At 40.3% G+C, this 21,279-nt stretch overlaps 1 protein-coding gene across 5 annotated transcripts in view; it reads left to right on the top strand.

The window, feature by feature from the left end:
* myt1la (myelin transcription factor 1-like, a) overlaps positions 1 to 20,893 on the top strand; it is a 63,234-nt gene extending 42,341 nt beyond the window's left edge. For 2 of the 5 annotated variants that reach the window (XM_072684372.1, XM_072684354.1), the window contains exons 9-25: positions 594 to 728; positions 1,702 to 1,792; positions 4,716 to 4,823; positions 6,042 to 6,262; positions 8,420 to 8,476; positions 9,169 to 9,446; positions 11,793 to 12,014; positions 12,724 to 12,842; positions 12,930 to 12,998; positions 13,093 to 13,155; positions 13,462 to 13,545; positions 13,665 to 13,886; positions 14,769 to 14,860; positions 14,982 to 15,085; positions 15,170 to 15,313; positions 16,627 to 16,689; positions 17,412 to 20,893. In XM_072684372.1, the coding sequence (XP_072540473.1) occupies positions 594 to 728; positions 1,702 to 1,792; positions 4,716 to 4,823; positions 6,042 to 6,262; positions 8,420 to 8,476; positions 9,169 to 9,446; positions 11,793 to 12,014; positions 12,724 to 12,842; positions 12,930 to 12,998; positions 13,093 to 13,155; positions 13,462 to 13,545; positions 13,665 to 13,886; positions 14,769 to 14,860; positions 14,982 to 15,085; positions 15,170 to 15,313; positions 16,627 to 16,689; positions 17,412 to 17,552 (2,213 nt within the window). In that variant the 3' untranslated portion in view covers positions 17,553 to 20,893. Of the gene's footprint in view, positions 1 to 593; positions 729 to 1,701; positions 1,793 to 4,715; positions 4,824 to 6,041; positions 6,263 to 8,419; positions 8,477 to 9,168; positions 9,447 to 11,792; positions 12,015 to 12,723; positions 12,843 to 12,929; positions 12,999 to 13,092; positions 13,156 to 13,461; positions 13,546 to 13,664; positions 13,887 to 14,768; positions 14,861 to 14,981; positions 15,086 to 15,169; positions 15,314 to 16,626; positions 16,690 to 17,364 lie in introns of all 5 variants that reach the window. The other 3 variants (XM_072684363.1, XM_072684381.1, XM_072684390.1) reach the window with 3 other exon arrangements.
* The last annotated feature ends 386 nt before the right edge of the window (positions 20,894 to 21,279 follow it).

Here is a 21,279-nt window from a genome sequence, read left to right as displayed (position 1 = left end):
GCCATGCTACACCAATAAAAATCTGTGGGCAAGACTTTGTATTCTGCATTTTTTACTCTGCATTTACACTCTATGGCTCCTTGAGCGATTCCAAAGAAGAAGCACTTTTGGTTCCATAAAGAACCATGTTTTGGATAGAGATGTGTAATTTTGAAGAACCACTTCTTCTCAGAATGTTTACTTGACGAACGTGAATGTTGTTTACCAATGTAAGTTCTTCACACTCCCATTACAAGCATGGTTCTTTATGGAAACCAAAAGTGCTTTCTTTTGCTTAAAGAACCCTTTGAAGCACCTTTATTTTTAAGATTGTAAGTCTCTCTTGATAACTGCGTCAACCAAATACCATTAATATGAAGTAACTGAGCTTTTCACAAACTATTCTACTGTCAATTTGTGCCAAACCTACAAATTAAAATAGGTGTCCACATACATTTGTGCGTGTAGGGTGCTTTTGGCAATAATTGTGCTGGTGTAATATGTTTGATTCATGTGGAAATGGAGTACATCTGAATTTGTCAGCATTGTATGATTGTATACTTTGAGAAAGTAGCAATACAATAATATGTGTACATTTTCTTTCTCGTGTGCAGATTCCTCAAGAGGTGAAAAAAAAGAGAGTAAGTGTCCCACCCCAGGGTGCGACGGGACGGGCCACGTCACAGGCCTGTACCCTCACCACCGAAGTCTGTCTGGCTGCCCTCACAAAGACCGCGTACCACCAGAAAGTAAGACCACTCAGCTTTTAATGCCTTGTCTCATTCTTACATCTGCACTGATTGTGGTTGTAGTTACACCTCCAAGAAGTAGGAGTGTGCTCTTGCGTTTGTTTGGCACATGCTCAGGTTTGCTGTTGTGTTTTATTTTGTGGACTGTGTTTATTTTGCGTGGTCACTCTTTGCTCTAGCGTCAGTTAGTTTCACTTCATGACTGATCACACAGGAGTATGCGACTGTGTAATATGTGACTGTAAACGCAGACAGGAACGAGCTTGCTGTGTTCCTGTGTTCTGAGTTACTTTGAACTGGGTGATCTGCATGTCATTAAAAGGTGCTAATGAGGGCTTGAAGGTTGCAGGATGGGCCTGTTACGCCTTAAACAGTTTTATTTATTAGGAATGCATGAACATTTGCTTATATGTGTGTTGCATAATCTAAAGGAAAGTCCAACCAATACTTCAAAATTCTGCTTGTTTACTAAACATAAATGGAAATTTTGCCCCAGATCTCCCACATTATAAATCACTATGTTGAAAGCATAATGAAGTTTCTACCATTATGTAGACTTTGGATTAGAACTATTTTGAAAAAAATGGTGAACTTTTCCTTCAAAAAGTGAAGCCCATTTGTTCTTGTTGGTCTTGGAGAAGCAATTATTCTAACTAAACAGGATGTTTCTCTTTGTAGTCCTATTACACTGCCTCACTGTAAGCTCAGCTTATAGCAGCATGCATGCATGCATATAAACATTATATTCTACTGGAGTGACATTGCATGTTACTAACACATGTCCTTGCATGTCACTGCATGCTGTTCTTTCTCTGCATGCCTCTGCATCTTCCTTCTCATCAAGAGCATCACATTTAATGGTGTCAGCAGACTAATTCAAACTAATTCAAGCTAAATAAAAGGCAAGGCTTTTTACATGGGGTGTTCCTAACCTACACTGTCTCTGGCCTTCTCCTATCTGTCTTTCCTGAAGTTCTTGCAATGCATGAGAATGTTCTAAAGTGCCCCACGCCTGGCTGCTCGGGACGCGGCCACGTTAATAGCAACAGGAACTCCCACCGCAGGTGAGTGACTGCACCCGGCCGGAGGGGCTGGAGGAGCTGTCAGTTCAGTGCTGTGCAGGTTCAGGCTTAGGCTGTTTACAGCATGCATGGACATTAGAAAGCCCTAGTGTTTGGGTGGAGGTGTGAATGAAGGGAGGAGAGCTTTATATGTGTGTGTGTCAGTGTTGTGGAGTCTGCCTTTCTGAGATTTGTTGGGAAATCTGGGGAATTGAGGCTTACTGCCTAGGCTTGCTTGTCCTAAAACTTAGACCTTAAGATGCACTGCTTTTCTCATACACATGCTATTTCTTTTTTTCTTCAGAGAGATCAGTTTTGTGTGTCTCACACACAAAGAGTGCTAAGGTACACATACATATCCATAAACCTCTTTATAGTGGGATGTGCGAATTTATTTGTAAAGTGTATTGGACCATATTTGGAAAAAAAAATCTCAGATTTCTTTCATTTAAACCTTGAAGATAAAAAAAGGTTTGACTGTATTTCTAGGTAAATGTTAAAATTTAAACACATCACATTCACACCTATATATATATATATGTGTGTGTGTGTGTGTGTGTGTGTGTGTGTGTGTGTGTGTGTTTTGAGTCTTTTCCACTGAAGCTTGTGGTCGACTTTCAGGTGGATCTGATCTGTTCATCTGAGGATTTTGCATACACATATAGTGTCTAGGTTAGGTGCACCATACATATCACTGTCAGAATTTTTTACCTTAATAAAATGAGCTATTAACATATTTTGGATGAAAATAAGTATTTTTACAATATATAACCAAAATATGAAACTTACAAAGCAGAGACACAACAGAAAAAAAGGTAATCATTAAAAAAAGAAATACATTATATATATATATATATATCTTTTTTATTATTATTATTTTGTTATATAAAAATCTAAAAGGATTTTTAAGCTAGTTATGAGAATGTTTCTTAATTAAATAAATATTTACATATCTCCTTGCAAGTAAAATATTCTTACAATTTGCAACTAAAATAAAAAATGTAAAAATAGGAAATATTGCACAAAGAAATATTGCTAAGAACAGTAATGGCAGAATGGTAGTGGATTGCACTGTATAGGAGTCAATAACATGTTTGACTATAGTAAAATGTGAAAATACAGGCTGGGACGTTACTGGGATATAAGTGGGCTGCACTTAAATATTTTAGGGTTTTTTTAATATTCTTACAAGTTACAACTAAAAAAAACTCACTCATTTTACCCACTGTTAGAATGCTATTATTAAACAGTTATAAGGAACACATAGTAGAATGGTGCACAGCTGTATCTCCTCAAGGTAATCAAGAATGCACACCCTCCTCACACACACAGATACAGACACACACACACAAGCAGTTCCCCTTGTGCATACTGCTCTGATCTCCCGCTCTCTCAGACACAGGCACACACACACCCTGTTCCCCACTCGCAGCCGCTGCAGGCCATGTTATATGGAACAGCTCCTGTGGGACAGACTCACACCCACTGAGCAGGCATGAAGCAGGTTGAGATGGGGGAAAACAAAACGCGCCAAACAGGGGGAAGGAATTCACACTCACCGCGCTCACTATGCTGCATTAATGTATGTATGTGCATATGCACTTGCTGGCGCTCGTCTCTCGGTTGTCATGGCAACTCTGAGTATTGACAGGGTTCCCACCGTCTACCTGTCACCACCTTTCTCTGCATTCAGCAGCGCAGAGTAAAATGAGCGAACTCGGGCCATTCCGATCTTTTAAGGCATGTGTGACATTGCAGGGCAGTAGTCGAGAGTGCAGGTCTTTGTGTTTGTCGGTTTGTTGTTGTTTTTTTCCTCAAATCCTGTTTATGTGTGTATGTATGCTATGAGAAGAATAAAACATGGAAAGGACAGAGAAGGACTCACAGTGTGTAAAGAAATGTGAGAAGAAAAAAACGGTGAGGGGGGAGAGGGAGAGTCAGAAAGAGAGAGAGGAAGAGGGATGGGGAGAAAGAAATGAGGAAAAAAGTAAGAAAGAGAAAACATTAAGAAAAAGATGTTAAAAAATAATGACAGAGAAAAAAAGACAAAAAGAGATAAGACGGAAACAGAAAGAGTGTGGGAAACTTGAGAAAGGGAACTATGGAGAAAGAAAGTGAGAAAGAGAAATTGAGGGAGTAAAGGAAAATAATGATAGAAGAAAGAAAGAGAAGGGAGAGAGAGAGTACATATAGAGGTGAGTAAATGAGAATGAGAGACAGAGAGATGAAGATGGAGAGACATACAAATGTGGAGAGAAATGGAAAGAGTAGAGGTAGCAAGGGACAACAAAAATAAGGACGGAAATGGACACAGAAAGAAACAGAGTGAGGAGACAGAAAGAAAAGGAACAGAGAGGGAGCGACGTATGGAAAGAAAGCAGATATATACAGCGGTAGGTACAGATATAAAACCAAGAAATGTCATGAAAGAGACAGAGAGAAAAATGAAAAGACAGAGTTAAAGGGAAAGAATTAAGGAAAAAGGTGAAAGAGGCAACGAGAGAGAGCTATGCTCTCAGACCTGTCTGTTATAAGGGTTTCTCTAAAGGCAGTCAGCCAGAGATGCCCAGCAGATATCTGCAAAGCCGTCTCTACATGCTACACAACAAGGCCCTAAGCAATGCATAATTCATACGTAAATATCCCAGTGTTCCCCACACACACACAATGGTCCTGCAAACACTGGAATCAGCTGAAAATGATATCAAAAGAAATAATCCTGCTCTAACTGGCACTGACTCATTTTCACCCAGGTTTATTAACTATTCCTCGCCTTTATTCCTTCTGTGATTCTGAAGTGCGTATGCTTGTGTGTGTGTGTGTGTACCGAGTGTATGTCTCTGTAGTCTGTATGTAGTGTGTGTGTGTGTGTACTTCTGTGGAAAAGTAGTTAACACTGTGGTGACTGCTTTTGCTGCTGTTGCAGTCTGTCGGGATGTCCCATTGCCGCTGCTGAAAAGATGGCTAAGGTTCAGGAGAAACACCAGTCCTGTGACGGCCCCAAGTCCAATCAGGCATCTGATCGTGTGCTGAGGTGATGCCCTCATCTTTCTCACTGCATACACACCAACTCTGTTTTAAGCCACCAGTTTTCACTTGCAGCCTTATGTCTCAGAAGGGACGAAGAGGACTGAGAGAGAGTGTTCACCTAGCATTTTAGCCTGAAGAATGGGGCTATGTGTTTATATATAGACGAACATACGCGCTGGTTGCTACTGGAAATAAATGTGATCATAGGTTTTTAAACACTAAAATTTCTTTATTGACTTATAAATTGTCAGTGCTCTGATGATTCTACTCCCGTCCGAATGTACAGCTCTGTACATTCACCAAGCAAATGTTACCTTAGGTTATTGACCACTTTTCTCCTAGCACAGGGATGGGTGATTCTGAATCTGAAGGCCTGGATTCCTGCAGTTTTTTTTTGCTTTCACTGCTCAAGTACACCTAGTTTAACTCACCTGTTAAAGGTGCTGTATACAATTTCAACCCAATACACTTTTTGAATTTGGCAAATGTTTCCTCACAGTCCACTTGCTTGCAGGTCTGTTTGCACAGTGTAAAAAGTCCAGTGTCCATACTCAGTTCTGGCTCTGTAAATGAGAATATCAACCGTCGTTCTCAAGAATTGTATACAGCTCCTTTAATTGCCAGGTTTAGTAGGTCTGGTAAAGCAGGGAAATGAACAAACTGGACTCCAGTCACCATTGCCCACCCCTGTCCTGGCACATACTAATATTAAACATCTCCAGAATCAGGACAGAGTAGATTCTTCAGAAGAGTTTCTCAACCGTTTCGTTGATCTGGTTGGTAGAATATTTTGGTAGAACATCCTCTCTACACTGGGAGAACATTAGGAGGGTAGAGTCCTGATCGCACAGAATAATTACAGGGTGATTATCATGCCAGTGAGTTCTTGAAATGTGCATGGATGTACAGTTTTGGGCATAAATTAGTACATAAAAAGACTTGACAGTCTTTGGGTGACAGTTAATCAGGTAAGTTATCATGGCAGCTACTTAAAACTAAATGTAGCTTTTCTAACATTTAGCAAATGTTACCACTAAATCTGGTCTGGTCTGGTCATCTGATCTACATTATCAGAAACATTTGTAGTTGACGTTTCAAAACTCTCACACTGTTCAGGAGCAGAAAATACAGCCAGTGACATCACTGACACCGAAAGATGCAACCATATCCAGTACCATTTCCCAGGTAGCTTAACTTGACTTGACGTCTCCGTGTCTTCCAGGCCTATGTGCTTTGTGAAGCAGCTGGAGATCCCACAGTACGGTTACAAGAACAACATCTCTACCAGCACGCCCCGCTCCAACCTGGCCAAAGAGCTGGAGAAGTACTCCAAGACCAGCTTTGATTATGGCGCAAGCTACGATAGCCAGCCTCATGCCTACAGCAAACGTTCCCTCACCCAGAAAAACCATGGACGAGACACTTCGCCCAGGGGATACGATGGTGAGCACAAACTAAATTCTCTTCTGTTTTATTTCTCAGAGCATGTTTAGGCAAAGTATACTAGATATCTGTTCTGGGGTATGTGGCATATAACGGTCTGTGTGTTTATAGATGAGTTTCCTGTTTATGAACATTACTGGGTGGGTGTGCAGCCAGGGGGCAAAAGCTCTTTGGAAACATAGCCGGTCACTAGATTGTAAAATTAGTCAGCGGCTGTAATCAGTACAGATTTCTCACTGTTTATAAAGTTTTGTTGACTCAGTAATAAACTACAGTCTTAGAGTTGGATCTGTTTGTTTGCTTTTCATTTTTTCATTGTTTCATTTTTTATCTTCTGAGATTTTTGCCAAAGAAATGTAATCCCTCTCGGAATTTTAAACATTCTCTGCAGTTCCATCCATCTCTCTCTAGCGTATAGCGAGTACTACTGTCTGCTGCTTTCTGCCCCCTGGTTGCACGTATATCTCTGTGATGACATTGCGCAGAAACACATCTATTTAATTTGGTTAAAAATGCTTTAACCATCAGCAGTGCAAATTCCAGTAGTGCAAGTTTCCCTGAAGGGCCAGATTTGAGGACCAGGATCCAAAACAAACAGGGCACCCTTGTTCTTGTCTATAAAAGCTTTGCACTGGGGCAGCTACTTTACCTGAAGTTAAAAACATTTAAAAAACTCAGATGACCTCATCAAGCCGTGGTGAAGCCATCATTGCAAATTCAGTAGCACAGGTCAATTTTTTACACCAGTGATCTTTCCTCGCTGAGTGGAAAGGCAAGCGTTTCAGAGCAGTGGAGGGGTGGAGTTCCCAAGATGATTTCTGGCCTACAGTAGAAATAGCTTGCCTCCTGAATCTCAATCGAGCCATGAAGTGTGAGTCTGTCAGAGAGTTCCGGTTACAAAATGATCTTGGCGGTGATCTACTTTCCTTCTGTCTGACTGGAAGTGCAAATGTGAAGATGTGGTGAACTCACAGTCCAAGGTCAGACTTGCACTGTTGCAGCTGATAGTTTTATCTAGGGAAATACTGTATGTGCTGTACTCTAAGTGATTCATTTATGGTAGCTCTGCTTTGTAACATGATGAAATTGTAAGTTAGGCTATCTGTGGGAATTTGTGGAAATTACATGGACACTTTATGGGAATTGGCAAGTCAGATCCCCCATAAGTTAGATTACAGGACCTACTCTATTAAAAACATTCCAGCTCCAGCTCCAGCTGCTCATGTGTTCATTTGTACGTTCTAGGTAAAAAATAATGTAGACATTTAACATGACCTGATATCAGGAAGAGTTAAAAAGACTAGAACCCATAGGAAGCTAAGATCTAATAGCTAGGTCTACACTCTGGACATAACACAATCATTCCATAGCCTACAGCAAGACCTTCTGCTCTACTAAATGCAGGCAAGTAGGCAAACCCTTAAAAAAGAAGAAGACTGGACAATAATAACTGAACAGTGATGTGTAAATCAATATAGTGAGTATGAAATGTACTTCACAGTGACATGAGATCATTTTCTAAAGCTCATCTTAACCCCTTTGTTTCTAAAGATGGTCAGTCAGACTGAGAGCACATTTTCTCTACTTAAATTTGAATCCTCTTGGTAAAGTCATTCCTTCTCTTGCAGCTTTTTTCTTTCATTTTTTTTTAATTTTGGGAACCTGTTGAGCAACTGGTTCATGCTGCTCAGCAAATGACGTTATTTAAAAATAAACAAATAAACAAATCCTTTTGGTTATTGCATGAATAATTTGAATGTGTGTGAAGTGATTTAAATGGCTATCATGACCACAGTGTTAATTTGCATTGTCCTAACAGACAAAAGAGAGCTTATATCTTCAGCCATGGTATATTATCCTGCAGTGTTTAAGCAAGTGTTTGTTTGACGGGGAATAATGGATGATATTTTTTCCTGTGGTCTGTGTTCATGGTTCGTCTTCCAAAAGAGTACTTCTGTAGGTGTTTGGTTTTTTTCTTCTGCAATTCTGCGTAGTGTGGAAAATGCTTTTAGTGAAGGTCTTATATCTCCTGTTAACAATGTGCAGCCCTGTGTTTGAAACGTAGATCGCTGTCACACTGCACTCTCTCTCTCTCCCACACTCTTTCTGTCTCTCTTTCTCTCTCTTTCTGTCTATTTTCCTCTTTTTCTCTCTCAGACTCATTTGCTCTCAGCATTCATCATGGAACATCAGACCATCCAATAAGCGAGTCTTGTAGGTGTCTATCTATCTATCTATCTATCTATCTATCTATCTATCTATCTATCTACCTACCTACCTATCTATCTATCCTTCTATGATTGTATCTACCTATCTATGATCCTATCTATCTATCTATCTATCTATCTATCTATTAATGATTATATCATCTATCTATCTATCTATCTCTCTATCAATGATTATATACATCTATCTATCTATCTATCTATCTATCTATCTATTAATGATTATATCATCTATCTATCTATCTATCTCTCTATCAATGATTATATCTATCTATCTATCTATCTATCTATCTATCTATCTATCTGTCAATGATTATATCTATCTATCTATCTATCTATCCTTCTATGATTGTATCTACCTATCTATGATCCTATCTATCTATCTATCTAGCTATCTAGCTATCTATTAATGATTATATCTATCTATCTAGCTATCTAGCTATCTATTAATGATTCTATCTATCTATCTATCTAGCTATCTAGCTATCTATTAATGATTATATCTATCTATCTATTTATCTATCTATCTGTCTGTCTGTCTGTCTGTCCTTCACTTAGCATGTTGTAAGTCTGTTTAGCTGTGCAGGTTGGTATATGCACCTTTTTGCATATGTCACTGTTATATATCTCTGATAGTAACCCTGTTTGTGTGTGTGTGTGTGTGTGGGTTGTGCGTGACAGCAGCTAAGCGCTACTGTAAGACCTCCAGTCCGGCCAGCAGTACGACGAGCAGCTATGCTCCGAGCAGCAGCAGCAGCAGCAGCCTGAGCTGTGGGGGCGGCAGGGGGGGTAGAGGAGGAGAGAGCAGCGCCAGCAGCACCTGCAGCAAGAGCAGCTTCGACTATACACACGACATGGAGGCGGCGCACATGGCCGCCACGGCCATCCTCAACCTGTCCACGCGCTGCAGAGAGATGCCCCAGAGCCTGACCGGCAAAGGCCCTGAACTACTTGCTCAGGTCAGCGCCAACACTCACTCTACTTCTGTGTCTTTGCTCCTGAAATTCCAGGCATATTACTCATAAAGGTGACAAAGAATACATTCACTGAGTATTACTGTTAGTTGTTCTTTGATGTGTAAATAGTAAATATGTGACTTTGATTGGGGTGAGAAATGCACAGATGTGGCTTTACAAGCCTATTTACAACCCTGTTATTTTGGCACAGAATGAAACACTCTGATGTTCCTTTTATGGTGAGATGAGCTGTGTTTTAATTGGCTGGTTTTTTGTCACCATGACAGCTCACAAGAGCCACGTGGCATAGCGTAGGATAGCATAACATGTTTTTAACACTGTAACAATAACACTACTATTTTTTTTGTAATTGTTCCAGAGTCAAACTGGATAGTGTTGTGCAGTAGTGTTTGCTATCTGAAGAGATTGTAGTCAGGTTAGCTTTTAGCCTAGTATGGATACCGGTTCACTTACCGCCTTATGTTATGGGCCACTGGTACAGGAAAAGGGATGGTCACAAGGCCTGGTTTACATTACATTACATTTTTCCTTTAACTAGGGGAGTCTGGTGGTGATGTGCCCACAAAATATCCACAATATAATAACAATAGATTTAGGGTTAGCAGGCTTTTCACTTGTGGGCTGGTTGTATTTAAATTTGGGGGGCGTAGAAATAATGTGTCCAAACTGTTACAGAACAGTTGCAACCGAAATCAATATGTTTTAAAGTTCTGTTTTTGTTTACGTAGGATTTTCATTTGAATGAAGAGACAACAGTGTTTGAGGTTCATAGTATGTCGCTTCCGAAGTCTCCCAGTCAGTTTTTTTTATTGTACTTTACCAGCACTGCCTTGCGTTTTATTTTAGTGTCTCTAAATCTGTCTGAGATTTTGCTGCTCTGTTTGTTGCTCTCATTTTTTATTTATTTAAAGGCATATTCTGTTGCTTACGTAGGGTTGGCCCCAATAGGCAATAATGTACATGTGTACATTATTGTGAATAGCAGAAAATCTGTTGACTTAGGGGATCTGAGGGATGCACTTATAATAGAAGTTGATGTGCAGGTTCCAAAACCTTCTATTGGCTGTTGTCAGCTTTTCTGTTCCTTTTTAAGCACATTTAAATTATCGGTGGTCGGGGGTACTCCATCACATGCTACAGATGAAATCAGACAGATATTGGGTTGAAAAATGGTATTCCTTTAAGCATGCTTGAACCTGAAGCAAGCCATTTATTCCGCTCGTTCTGCCTTCGCACCTCGCTGTGTTGGAGTGCATGGCATAGAGCCTATGTATGTGGGGTGTGGTGTTACAGAGGTGCCTGGGCTGCTTTGACTTGGCATGCTGAGCGCCTGCTATGTGGGTCATCATATGAGCTTAATGGTCTGAGCAGGTCTTGATTGCTTTAGTGACACATCGATTGCAGAGATAATCTGAAAGGTGATAACAGGAGCGTAAGCAACATCTGACAGCAGGAAGAAAGCTGCTGCAGCACTAGCCCACTCTCTCTCCTGCTTTCTCCCTCTCTCTCTCTCTCTCTCTCTCTCTCTTTCATTTTATTCTTTTCATCTCTCCTCTCTCTCTCTCTCTCTCTCTCTCTCTGTTTTGCTCTCTTTCTCTGTCTCTCTCTCTCTCTCTCTCTGTTTAGGACTGGTTGGATCAATGGTGTTTTCAGCCACAGCTCAGGTTTGGCCTGTTGTCCCATTGGGCAAAGTGACCTCTCTTTAAGGACAACAGGGCAAGCTAAAGCCAGGGAGAGAGAGAGAGAGAGAGAGAGAGAGAGAAAGGCAGCATGGCTCTTTGTTTTGGGCACTAATGAGGGGCTATAGATGGAGATGTAGGACAGTGAACAGTGCATCATCCTGCTCTCCTTTTTTCAAAAGGGTGTGTAACACAGAAAAGGGATGACATTACAAAAATAAGCAATTGGTCAGAATGAATGTATACATTTAGGTAGCAATATATTGAACGGACAACCAGCAATTTGCCTGTTACCATGCAATATATGCAGCTATCATACACTGCTTGTTATTGTTTAAAATTGACAAAAAGGATGTTTTCTTTTTGCAAAATAAAACTATATAGAAATAATACATTTTCATTTGTTACATTCACATGTTACTATATGTCTCCTCTTCTACGTAGCTATTGAAAGCTTTAAATCAATGCTTTGGACAGTTTGTCTGCTTTTTCTGTGAGCTATGAGTGAGAAATTCTAAAAATCATTTGTATAAAACACAAGAAGACTTTCAAAGCTAATGATGTGCAAAAGGTTCCAATTTCCTAAATGTTCCCCCTTATTCTTCCTCTCTGTCCTGCCTCATCTTCTTACCTGTCCTGTGTGCTGTAGAGTCCGGATGAGCGGGATGCAGAGGAGAACGCGACTCTGGATCTGAGTGTAGGTCGTGCTGGTGGGCTAGGGGAGGGTACAGTTCTCACCCCGCTGCAGCCTATGTCACCCCAGCGTCAGGCTCTGCTCAACAGCCGCTGCTACCAGATGAGCCCGGCCGACTGCTGGGACCTGCCTGTGGACTACACCAAGATTAAACGGCTGGACGAGGACCAGAAAGAGGTACTGCCTCCAGCCTCCACATGGGAGCACTGCTACTTTATTGAACGGAATACAGATGGTAGGGGGGGCAGGATTGCTCAGTATTCAGTTCACTGTTCTGTGGCACTGTACTGGAGGAGAGTAATCTCTGAAGTGTTAATGAAGCAGATACTAGCAGAACAGATAAAGTAGATAGTATAGACAGTTGCATTTTACATTGTGACAATCTGGAAAGGAAAAGCCAGGGAGGTGGAAGGTATTTTGCTGTGTTATTAAAAAAAGATGGATAGGCCAGTCCACCAAAAGGACACGAGGGACATCTAGTGGTAACGACGAGCACTGCATGCTGAATAGTGATTTATTATTAGTGTATTTTATTCTATAATTCTAAGATTTTATGATTCAGTAAGTATTGATAAAAATGACAACTGGCTTCAGTTATAATTACTAATACATATTATACAGTAACTACTATGAATTATTCAGTAACTTCAATTAAAAATGTTACCTAACATATAAGGTAACATATTAATACATTATTAATAGTTGATCAGTTCATCTTGTTGTATCTTATTAAATTGAATAAATGCTTTTCAGAACAGCTAATCCTAGACAGAAAACAATTATCAATGGAAAAGCCCTTCTTTGCAGTGTAGATCAATACAAAATCCACAGACTGTAATTTATGAATGGCCCATAAAGTTCCTGGTGTGTCTTCTGTCCTTGGCAGGATGAGCTGGACCCCTTCCAGGAGCTGCTGGAGGATCAGCAGTACCCCGGTGAGGTGTCCCTCCCAAGCCCCAAACACAAATACGTTGCTTGCAAAGAGAGCAAGAAAGAGCTCCTCACGTAAGAAGAGCATCCTTGCATTGTTTGTCAAATAAAGAGTTTGGAGAATGTGAGGGTGGTCATTAGATTCTAAATCTGTCTCCACAGGCTCTCTAGCTGCCAGCTGGCTGACAAGGGCATGCGTGGTATGATGGCAACCAACTCACAGGACTTGAAGTAGGCTTTACAATATCTTGTTCAAATCCTTTCTGATGTCCTTCTGTGCTCTGAAGAAATGAGGTCTAGCTCTGTGGGTTCTTGCTTTCTACAGGTGTCCAACTCCAGGTTGTGATGGCTCCGGGCACATTACAGGCAACTATGCCTCACACAGGAGGTAAACACACACATGCACACACACAGGTACACATCCATGCTGTAAAGACCTCATGTAGTAGATACACTACTTCAAATGGTTGGAATCCATGACAAACAGCAGTTTTTTTGAAGATTACTGGTGATAATCGTACTGTACTGTACTGTACTGTACTGTTTCATGCAAAGCTATAAAGATAGTGTGCAACATTTTGATGTGTGATTGAAAACAACTATAAGAATGAAATGTATAATTATTATTACGTAGATATTCACAAAGTTATCTTAAGATGATTCCATATTGACCGAAAAGCTATGTCTGTTGCAGTTTGTCGGGTTGTCCTCGAGCGAAGAAGAGTGGAATCAAAATCATGCACAGCAAGGAGGACAAGGATGACCAGGAACCAATCAAGTGAGTTTTCCACACTGTGCACGTCTTGTTATTATTGTGTCGTGCCGTGATTGTGTTGTGTTGTATTCTGGATACATTTTAGAGCATGTTCAGGCCTCTAAACTCCCCAATGTCTGCAGGTGTCCTGTGCCGGGGTGTGATGGTCAGGGTCATGTTACGGGGAAGTATGCATCCCACCGTAGCGCCTCCGGATGCCCACTGGCTGCTAAGCGGCAGAAGGACGGCTTTGTGAACGGTGCTCCGTTTGCCTGGAAATCCGGCAAGACGGATGGCATGGCGTGCCCCACGCCCGGCTGTGACGGCTCTGGCCATGTCAGCGGCAGCTTTCTAACCCACCGCAGGTGTGTAAGAGAGTGTGTGTGTCAGCAGTGTTTTTAGCAATGTTTAATAAAATTTTAGGTGAGACTCTTTTCATGAAATGTATGATTGACTAGTTTGTGGTGTATAATAATAATGTATAATAAATTGTTATATACAGTACGAATGAAAGGTTTGGACAAATCTGATTGAGTGTACATCTTTATAATCATATTGTGAAATACACTTTAAATGAACAGTTCAAATACTTAAAGTTGTACTTATCTGAGATTCATTGAAACATAGAAATACACCATGTCCCAAAAACACCTGCTTTTACAAATGTTTTTTTAGGATCAAGGGTATTACTAGCCTTCTACACCAGTGCTTCCCATCCCTGGTACTGGTGGCCCCTGTTATCTACATTTAGTGGACCTTCAACCCAAGAAAGAGACTTGTTAACAAGCTCATTAGCTGGATCAGGTGTGTTAGGAGAAGGGTAAACACAACGAATGTGCTTGGGGTCCTCCAGGACTACAGTTCGGAACCACTGCTCTACACGATGCTTGACCTAATGCTTATGTGTTGCTGCTCCAAAACATTTGATTCTATTGGCAGTGCTTCTCTATGGGGATTATATGAGCTGCAAGTGCAAAATGTGTCAGCAATAGATGCACCTGAAAGTAACTGAATTCACTAATTAGAAGGGTATCTTTTGGACATGTATTCTCGATTGCTTTGAAACATGAAGTACTCATTTCTGTTCTATACCATTTAAAGTGTCTTCCTGGAACTGCATGTCCAAATCTAAAACCCATGTTTGTTAGGATAGTATGTATGGAATTTGACACATGCTGTAGATACTGTAGCTCTATGAGCTGTTCTAACACGTATGTAAAAGTATGTGTGTGTATTTTCTTGTGCAGTCTATCTGGCTGCCCCCGTGCCACTTCAGCCATGAAGAAGTCTCGGATAACTGGAGTAGAAATGCTTACTATCAAGCAGCGTGCAAGCAAAGGTACTTTTTCTCTTATTACAGTAAATGTTATAGGACTGCCTTTAGTCTCCCGTAGTGACATCTATGATGGTAGTACACATGGTGACATTAACTAAATGGGCTACTTTATGCTCTTATCTAGGGATCGAGAACGACGAGGAAATCAAACAGCTGGATGAAGAAATCAAAGATTTAAACGAATCGAACAATCAAGTGGAGTCAGACATGATTAAACTTAGGACTCAGGTAAGACATTTTTCCCCATTTCTCATTGTCCCCACAATCATTTGAGTACCTGTAGTCATAGCAACTGCCCCTATTCTTCCCCAGATCACCACCATGGAGACCAACCTGAAGTCCATGGAGGAGGAAAACAAGGCCATTGAACAGCAGAATGACTCACTGCTGCATGAGCTGGCCAACCTCAGCCAGTCGCTCATCAACAGCCTGGCTAACATCCAGCTCCCTCATATGGTACGAGACAGCATAGTACCTGCACCACCCACTCAGCTCTATCATGAATTCATAAATAACCCAGTTTCTTATGAACGGCCAATGATCTAGGATATAAAGGGAAGGTTTTTAGTGTTTCATATCTGCAGTATCTTCTTTAGGGAATGGGTTGGCAATAAACTGAATTCTGGTCTCATTAGTTTTGCACTAGAGCTCTGAGGCTAATACAGCTAACAAGTGATCAAAGCTTGCAGTCTGCCCATTAGCATCATGATCAACATATTTTCCAAAGTAAACAGGCTACAAAGTGGCTATCCAGTGCAATGCAGCATTAATGGACAGTTCAACACGCTTGGAGGAGAACACTACCTGTCAACAGTTACATCAACAAACACATGTCCATGTCGGCTAGCATCTTGCTGACGGGGGAGACGGAGTACCATAATACCCACTTGAGGCCACTTGTGTGTCTTGGACTCCTGGCCATGAATAGCACTAGCTTATCTGGGGATCAAAACAAAAAATATGGCCAGTGCATATGCACATAGTGTGATGTAGTTTATTATCGTTTAGGCATAGAATTTACACAATGATAAGCTTCCTTTACTAGCTCTAGGGCAAAACTAATGAAGTGAACTTCAGACATTAAGCAAGCAAGTAAGCAAGTCACATCACCCTAAAGTTTCCCACCATATAGTGTGAAGCAGCTCTGGACAGTGTTAACGTAGCCCAGGTTTTTGTAATTCTCCCATCTGCTTCTTTATGTATGTTGTTGAGTTTCTCGCAGCTCCATGTGCTTCTGTGCTTAGGCCACTTCCCTTTACTGATCATTCTACGAAAAACAACCTCACTCGTGCGACTGCTTTTCAGTTGAGTAAGAACATGCCCGCCATGTCTGCAGATGCTCATACATTTGCCATGTTGCTCATGGTGCTTCACATTGACTAAGACAGGGTCTGATTGGACAATCCCTGCTCTTCGGCGGTAGTCATGTTGGTAGACAACTGAAAGACGTCCCTTTTGAATATGGCTCCTCAGTTCTCCACCTCCACCTCAGTGAAATGGAACTGAACGCAGGGCTCCTCACATCTCATCAGCATTGGATGACTGTTGCTGTTCTAATTCTTTGCATTCTCCATTAGGAGTCCAAAGCCAGACTGGATATGTAGCGTGTCTGACAATCAACTGTTAGCTTACTGGCTGTACATTTTTCTCTTTTTTTTATCGGTTTGTTTTGTTGTTTTTTTCACACAGAGCCATTTGAAATCTGCAGTGGTTTGTAAGAAAGCTTGATGCCCAGCTAATAGTATTCTCTCTACACCTCTCCCCTGTAGAAACCGGTGCCACTGAAAGAGGCCCCTGTTAAAAATTACTGCTGTTTACAGATGCCCCACAGAGTAAGAGATTCATTTTCCATAGTCTAACTTTATCCTTTTCCTCACTATCATTTTCTTCCCTGTAGCCCTCCTCCTCTCCGTTACACACACAGTAGTGTATATGCATCACAAATGTCCATACATGTTCCCTCATTATTAAATGAATAGCAACAGAATAGCAGCATAACGTGCAGTAAGTTACTCGTAAGTTACCTAGTTCATGCAGTGGTCAAGCTGGGGTTTCAGTATGAGCCATATTTACTTGTTGTTTACATAATGTCTCATGTTATCAACCAAGTAGAATGACATTTAGTGGGCTGGTGCCTGTTGATAAGTCTTTGCCTACCATGACACTGCTACTTTTGTGTTTTTATGTCATTAGTGAGCATCAGTATTGCTGAAACACTCATGTGCATGAAATTCACCACACAGCATGCACTCATAGCACATTTGCCTTTTTTGCTACGTCGTCCATCTTGTGACTTTATCAGTTAAGTGTTAAAGTTGTTCTTCATTAGAATGATTTGCCAGTAGAGTAGAGCTTCCTTAATATATTGCACTTATAATGTACTGCATATATAGCCTGTCCCTATTCCAAGAAGTCCATCCTTCCCTGAAACGTACCTCTTCCCCGTCCCTTTTTCTTTTCTACTTCTCTAATCTGTGCTAAATGACTTTGACTGAACATGCCAACAGCACTCCTGACTCTGGCCATCCTTCACTGACTCCAATCTGTTCCGCAGGAGCCGATGAACGAGCAAAACTTTGATAGTTACGTGAGCACTTTGACAGATATGTACACTCATCAAGACCAGTACCAGAGTCCCGAAAACAAGGCCCTGCTGGAGAACATCAAACAGGCTGTGCAGGGCATCCAGGTGTAGCTCACCAAGCCGCCGCAAAGGTAACGGCAAGTGCTGATCAACAAAAACAAAACAAAAAGGAATTAAGGAACAAGAAAAAAGAAAAACACAATGTAAAAAGTATGGATAACTATTCTGATTTTTTTGCTGCTGTAATTTATTGTATTATCTTGCATTATTTATGATTCTGTTATGCTTTTGAGGGGGAAAAATACCTAACTTATTTGTTGCCTTGCTTTAAAGATAATTACCAATGGCAAATGTTTTGAGGAACATTCATGTTTTGTACATTTTTCATATGACCTGACATAATGTGATGTACTGTTTATAGCTGCTAATGTATGCACATTTTAGTGTATATGTATTTATTAATTGTAAACAAAACCATCCATTGTTTTAAAAGCTTATTGACTAAAAGGGAAATAAAAAAAAAATAAAAAAAAAAAACAAGGAACACTGCAGTGTTGAAGAGAAGCGGTGAAGGGAATGTAAAGGGCAATCAGCTAATAAGCTTTTTCTTTTTGGAAACAAGAGGAGTTCAGTATGTGCTGTGCAGGTCGTTCAATGGATGTTAAATGGTTAATTTTGTAACAATATAAAGGAACTTCATAGAGATTTGTCTTTTTTGTTCAGAGAAACATTTTACAGTGGTCAGTGTGGGCACTCTAATGAAATACATGTATCGCTCTTTGCGCTTTTGTTTGTTTGTTTTTCAAATGGTGTAAAAAAAAAAAAAAAAGACGGATAAAAATGCACAGACACAAACCTCGGCATTTTCGTGAAACATCATGACACGGAAACCCACTTAGTGCGAATCCCGGGATCGTGAGAGAAATGAATATTTCACAACCGAAACCATTCTCGATGTACGTTCTCTAAACGTTATTAGCATTTGGTTTAGGCCATCCACAATGGAAGAAATTTAAGGAGACAATCTAGCATAAATTGTGAATTTATGATCGTAAACTATTAGTAGGTAGTGAGATAGCATATCAGCAATATATGACAATGAATCAATCATTTATTTAGATATGGGATGCAAAAGTTCGGGTATATGCAATTTCTTATTCTTAACATCACAGAAAACTGAGTAATCTTTTTACTAAATGTAAAGTATTAAGTTTTATATAAATCTTTTACTACAATCATGTTTTAGGGTTTAAACATGAGTGATCAAGTCCAAATGGATGAATGCATATGCATTATGATTTTTCATTTCTCATGTTCTGTTTTGCACAGGGACGCCTTCGTTTCCATGTTTTGATGTTTTTATTTATTTGTTTGTTTGTTTGTTTGTTTGTTTTAACAAATACAAATAACAGGGAGGTGCCCAGAAGCCTGAATAGTGGGGAACGTTTTTTTTTTTTTTTGCAGAGAGTAAATCTGTGTGTGAATGTGAGATTAAGTGTGTGTTGGACTTACAGGGTTAATGTCACTATTCATACGTTTTATCATCACATCAGAGTTACGCAGCACTTGTCTTGTAGGGTTGTTCAGTTATCATGTACAAAAGCTTAATTCAGCATCAGATGCAAAAGCCTTTTTCCTCAGACGTCATCATGGACGCGGTAGATTTCCGTTATGACATATCAGAAAATCGTGCATCGAGGGCAGTGTGTTACATTTGTGAAAAACTTGTCATTCATTGTCATATCGCTAATTTTTGGGTTTGTGTCTATGATGAATCACAAGCACTTTAAGCTCGATGAATCACAGAAACTTAAGTGGACGATGACGTGTTGTAGTGGGCTAACGTTCTGTGGGTGCACATTTAAGTATTTATGGAATCCGTGGGTGACTATATGAGCCTAATCAGTCAACCAAAATGGTGTGACTACTTTACATTACCTCTTAACATATAACAAACTACAATATCTGCCAGTTTCCCAAACATGGACTAACCTTGCCGTAGACTCATTTGCAGTGTCAATGGGGAATCACCTTTGTAAATCCTTTTTAGTCTAGGCTTGGGTTACTCTGGGTCTGAGGAACCAGAATCATAGGTCTAAAAGTCTATAGACACCTTCTCACCCAAAGTTTCTTCTGAAATCAAGGGTATTCATGGGGAGTTGTCCTCCTTTGCTGCGGTAACAGCCTCTACAGTAGATGTTAGAACATTGTTGGAGCATTAGCGAGGTCAGATGCAAATTCAGATGCGCATTCTACCTTCCAGCCTACTCCAAGGGCACTGGATGGAGCTCAATGCTGAGGACCCACATACCCCTTGATGCTTGGAATTAGGCATGGTGACATCAGGCAAATGTGTAGCTTCTCCAGAGCATGCCATTCTAATGGGCACTTAAACATCTCTTTCAGCATTGGGTGCATTATTCAGAAGTGTCTAGATACTTTTGGACATTTCTGTCAGCATAGTGTGTATAAGCTCTGATCAGAATTGCTCTTGGGTTTACTCTTGTACAGTGACCCAGCCTGGCTCTACTCATTAGAGCATGTTGGCCCACGTCAGAACAGCATCAACGCCTGAGTTTAGTGGTTTACGAGTCGGTTGTGTACACTAATGCATGAGCCTCTATATCATGTTGTCACAGAGATTGCAAAAATGAACGGTTTACGGTCGATGGTGAATATACATGGACTGGCCGTGCCGTTACTGACCACGCCTGCATTTGTTTCACTATTCCTTTCTTCATTTAGACTAGCTCTGCATTTTTGACCCACTCACGCAAAGGTGCTAGTCATTTTCATGCCTCATGCATCCAAATGGACTAACAGGTCAAAATATCTGCCTCTCCATCTTCCTCCTCCTCTTCCTCCTCTCTCTCCAAAGCTTTGTGTATGCAGCTGCCAATATAATAACGCTTCTAATAGACCGATAGCAAAATTTCCTCTCATTAACTATCATAACTGATTCGAGGAGTTTAAGCACAATTCTGCTGCTCACCTTCTGTTCAGAAATATTGCAGTATCTAATTAAAAAAAAACATTATCTGTAACTATTTAAATAGGAAAGAAAACACTAACTACACTATCACATGCTTGAATGCAGAATACTTTTCTTATTACTAATTGTGAATTCATCAGGTTACGACGTTCCATTTGAAAAGGACTTCAACCAGTCATTTTAAAACAGGATTTTATATTTTAAAAAAAGAAACACGGCTTTCTCTTGGTCTCTTGCTCTCTATCTATCTCTTTCTCTCCCTATTTTATTATTATTATGATGATTATGATTATTATTTTTTAATCACATGGCATGATTTTGGTTGATATGATACTTTTTTGCTGTAAATGTTTAAGATCACACGTTGCAGTGATATTTCATTTTGAAATTGTGAACTTTGTACAATTTTTATCATGCTGGTGTTGACATCTGTTACTCAATAAAAACTTGTGTTGCCACAGCGCACGTCTCCCCGCTTCTGTCCTCACAATCCTTTTCAGGCATGTGTAAAGTTTTTCAACTGGTGCAGTGTGGCATTAATGCCAAATTCATATTACAGCATTATATTTGCGAATTCAATATAATCAAATTCAATATAATCAATCGAGCTACTGGGTTTTCCAAATATATCACAGTACCAGTACACTTGATTTTATTTACATTTGCATAAATCAAGTTAAACAACTGTCACGTTCAGGAGGCAGGCAGGGGTGAGAGGGGCATATGTGCAAGGTAAACAGCCAAACACAAAACAGGAAAGCAGGAAATAACCAAAGGAACAAACAGAGAACGCCAACAGACTAAACCAAACCAAGACAAGCAAAAGATACTAAACAAACCAGAGCC

This window comes from Salminus brasiliensis, chromosome 1 (assembly GCF_030463535.1).
Source record: "Salminus brasiliensis chromosome 1, fSalBra1.hap2, whole genome shotgun sequence".
Taxonomy (NCBI): Eukaryota; Metazoa; Chordata; class Actinopteri; order Characiformes; family Bryconidae; genus Salminus; species Salminus brasiliensis.
The sequence above is the reverse complement of the archived record's forward strand: the minus strand, read 5'-3'. Positions and strand labels throughout refer to the sequence as shown.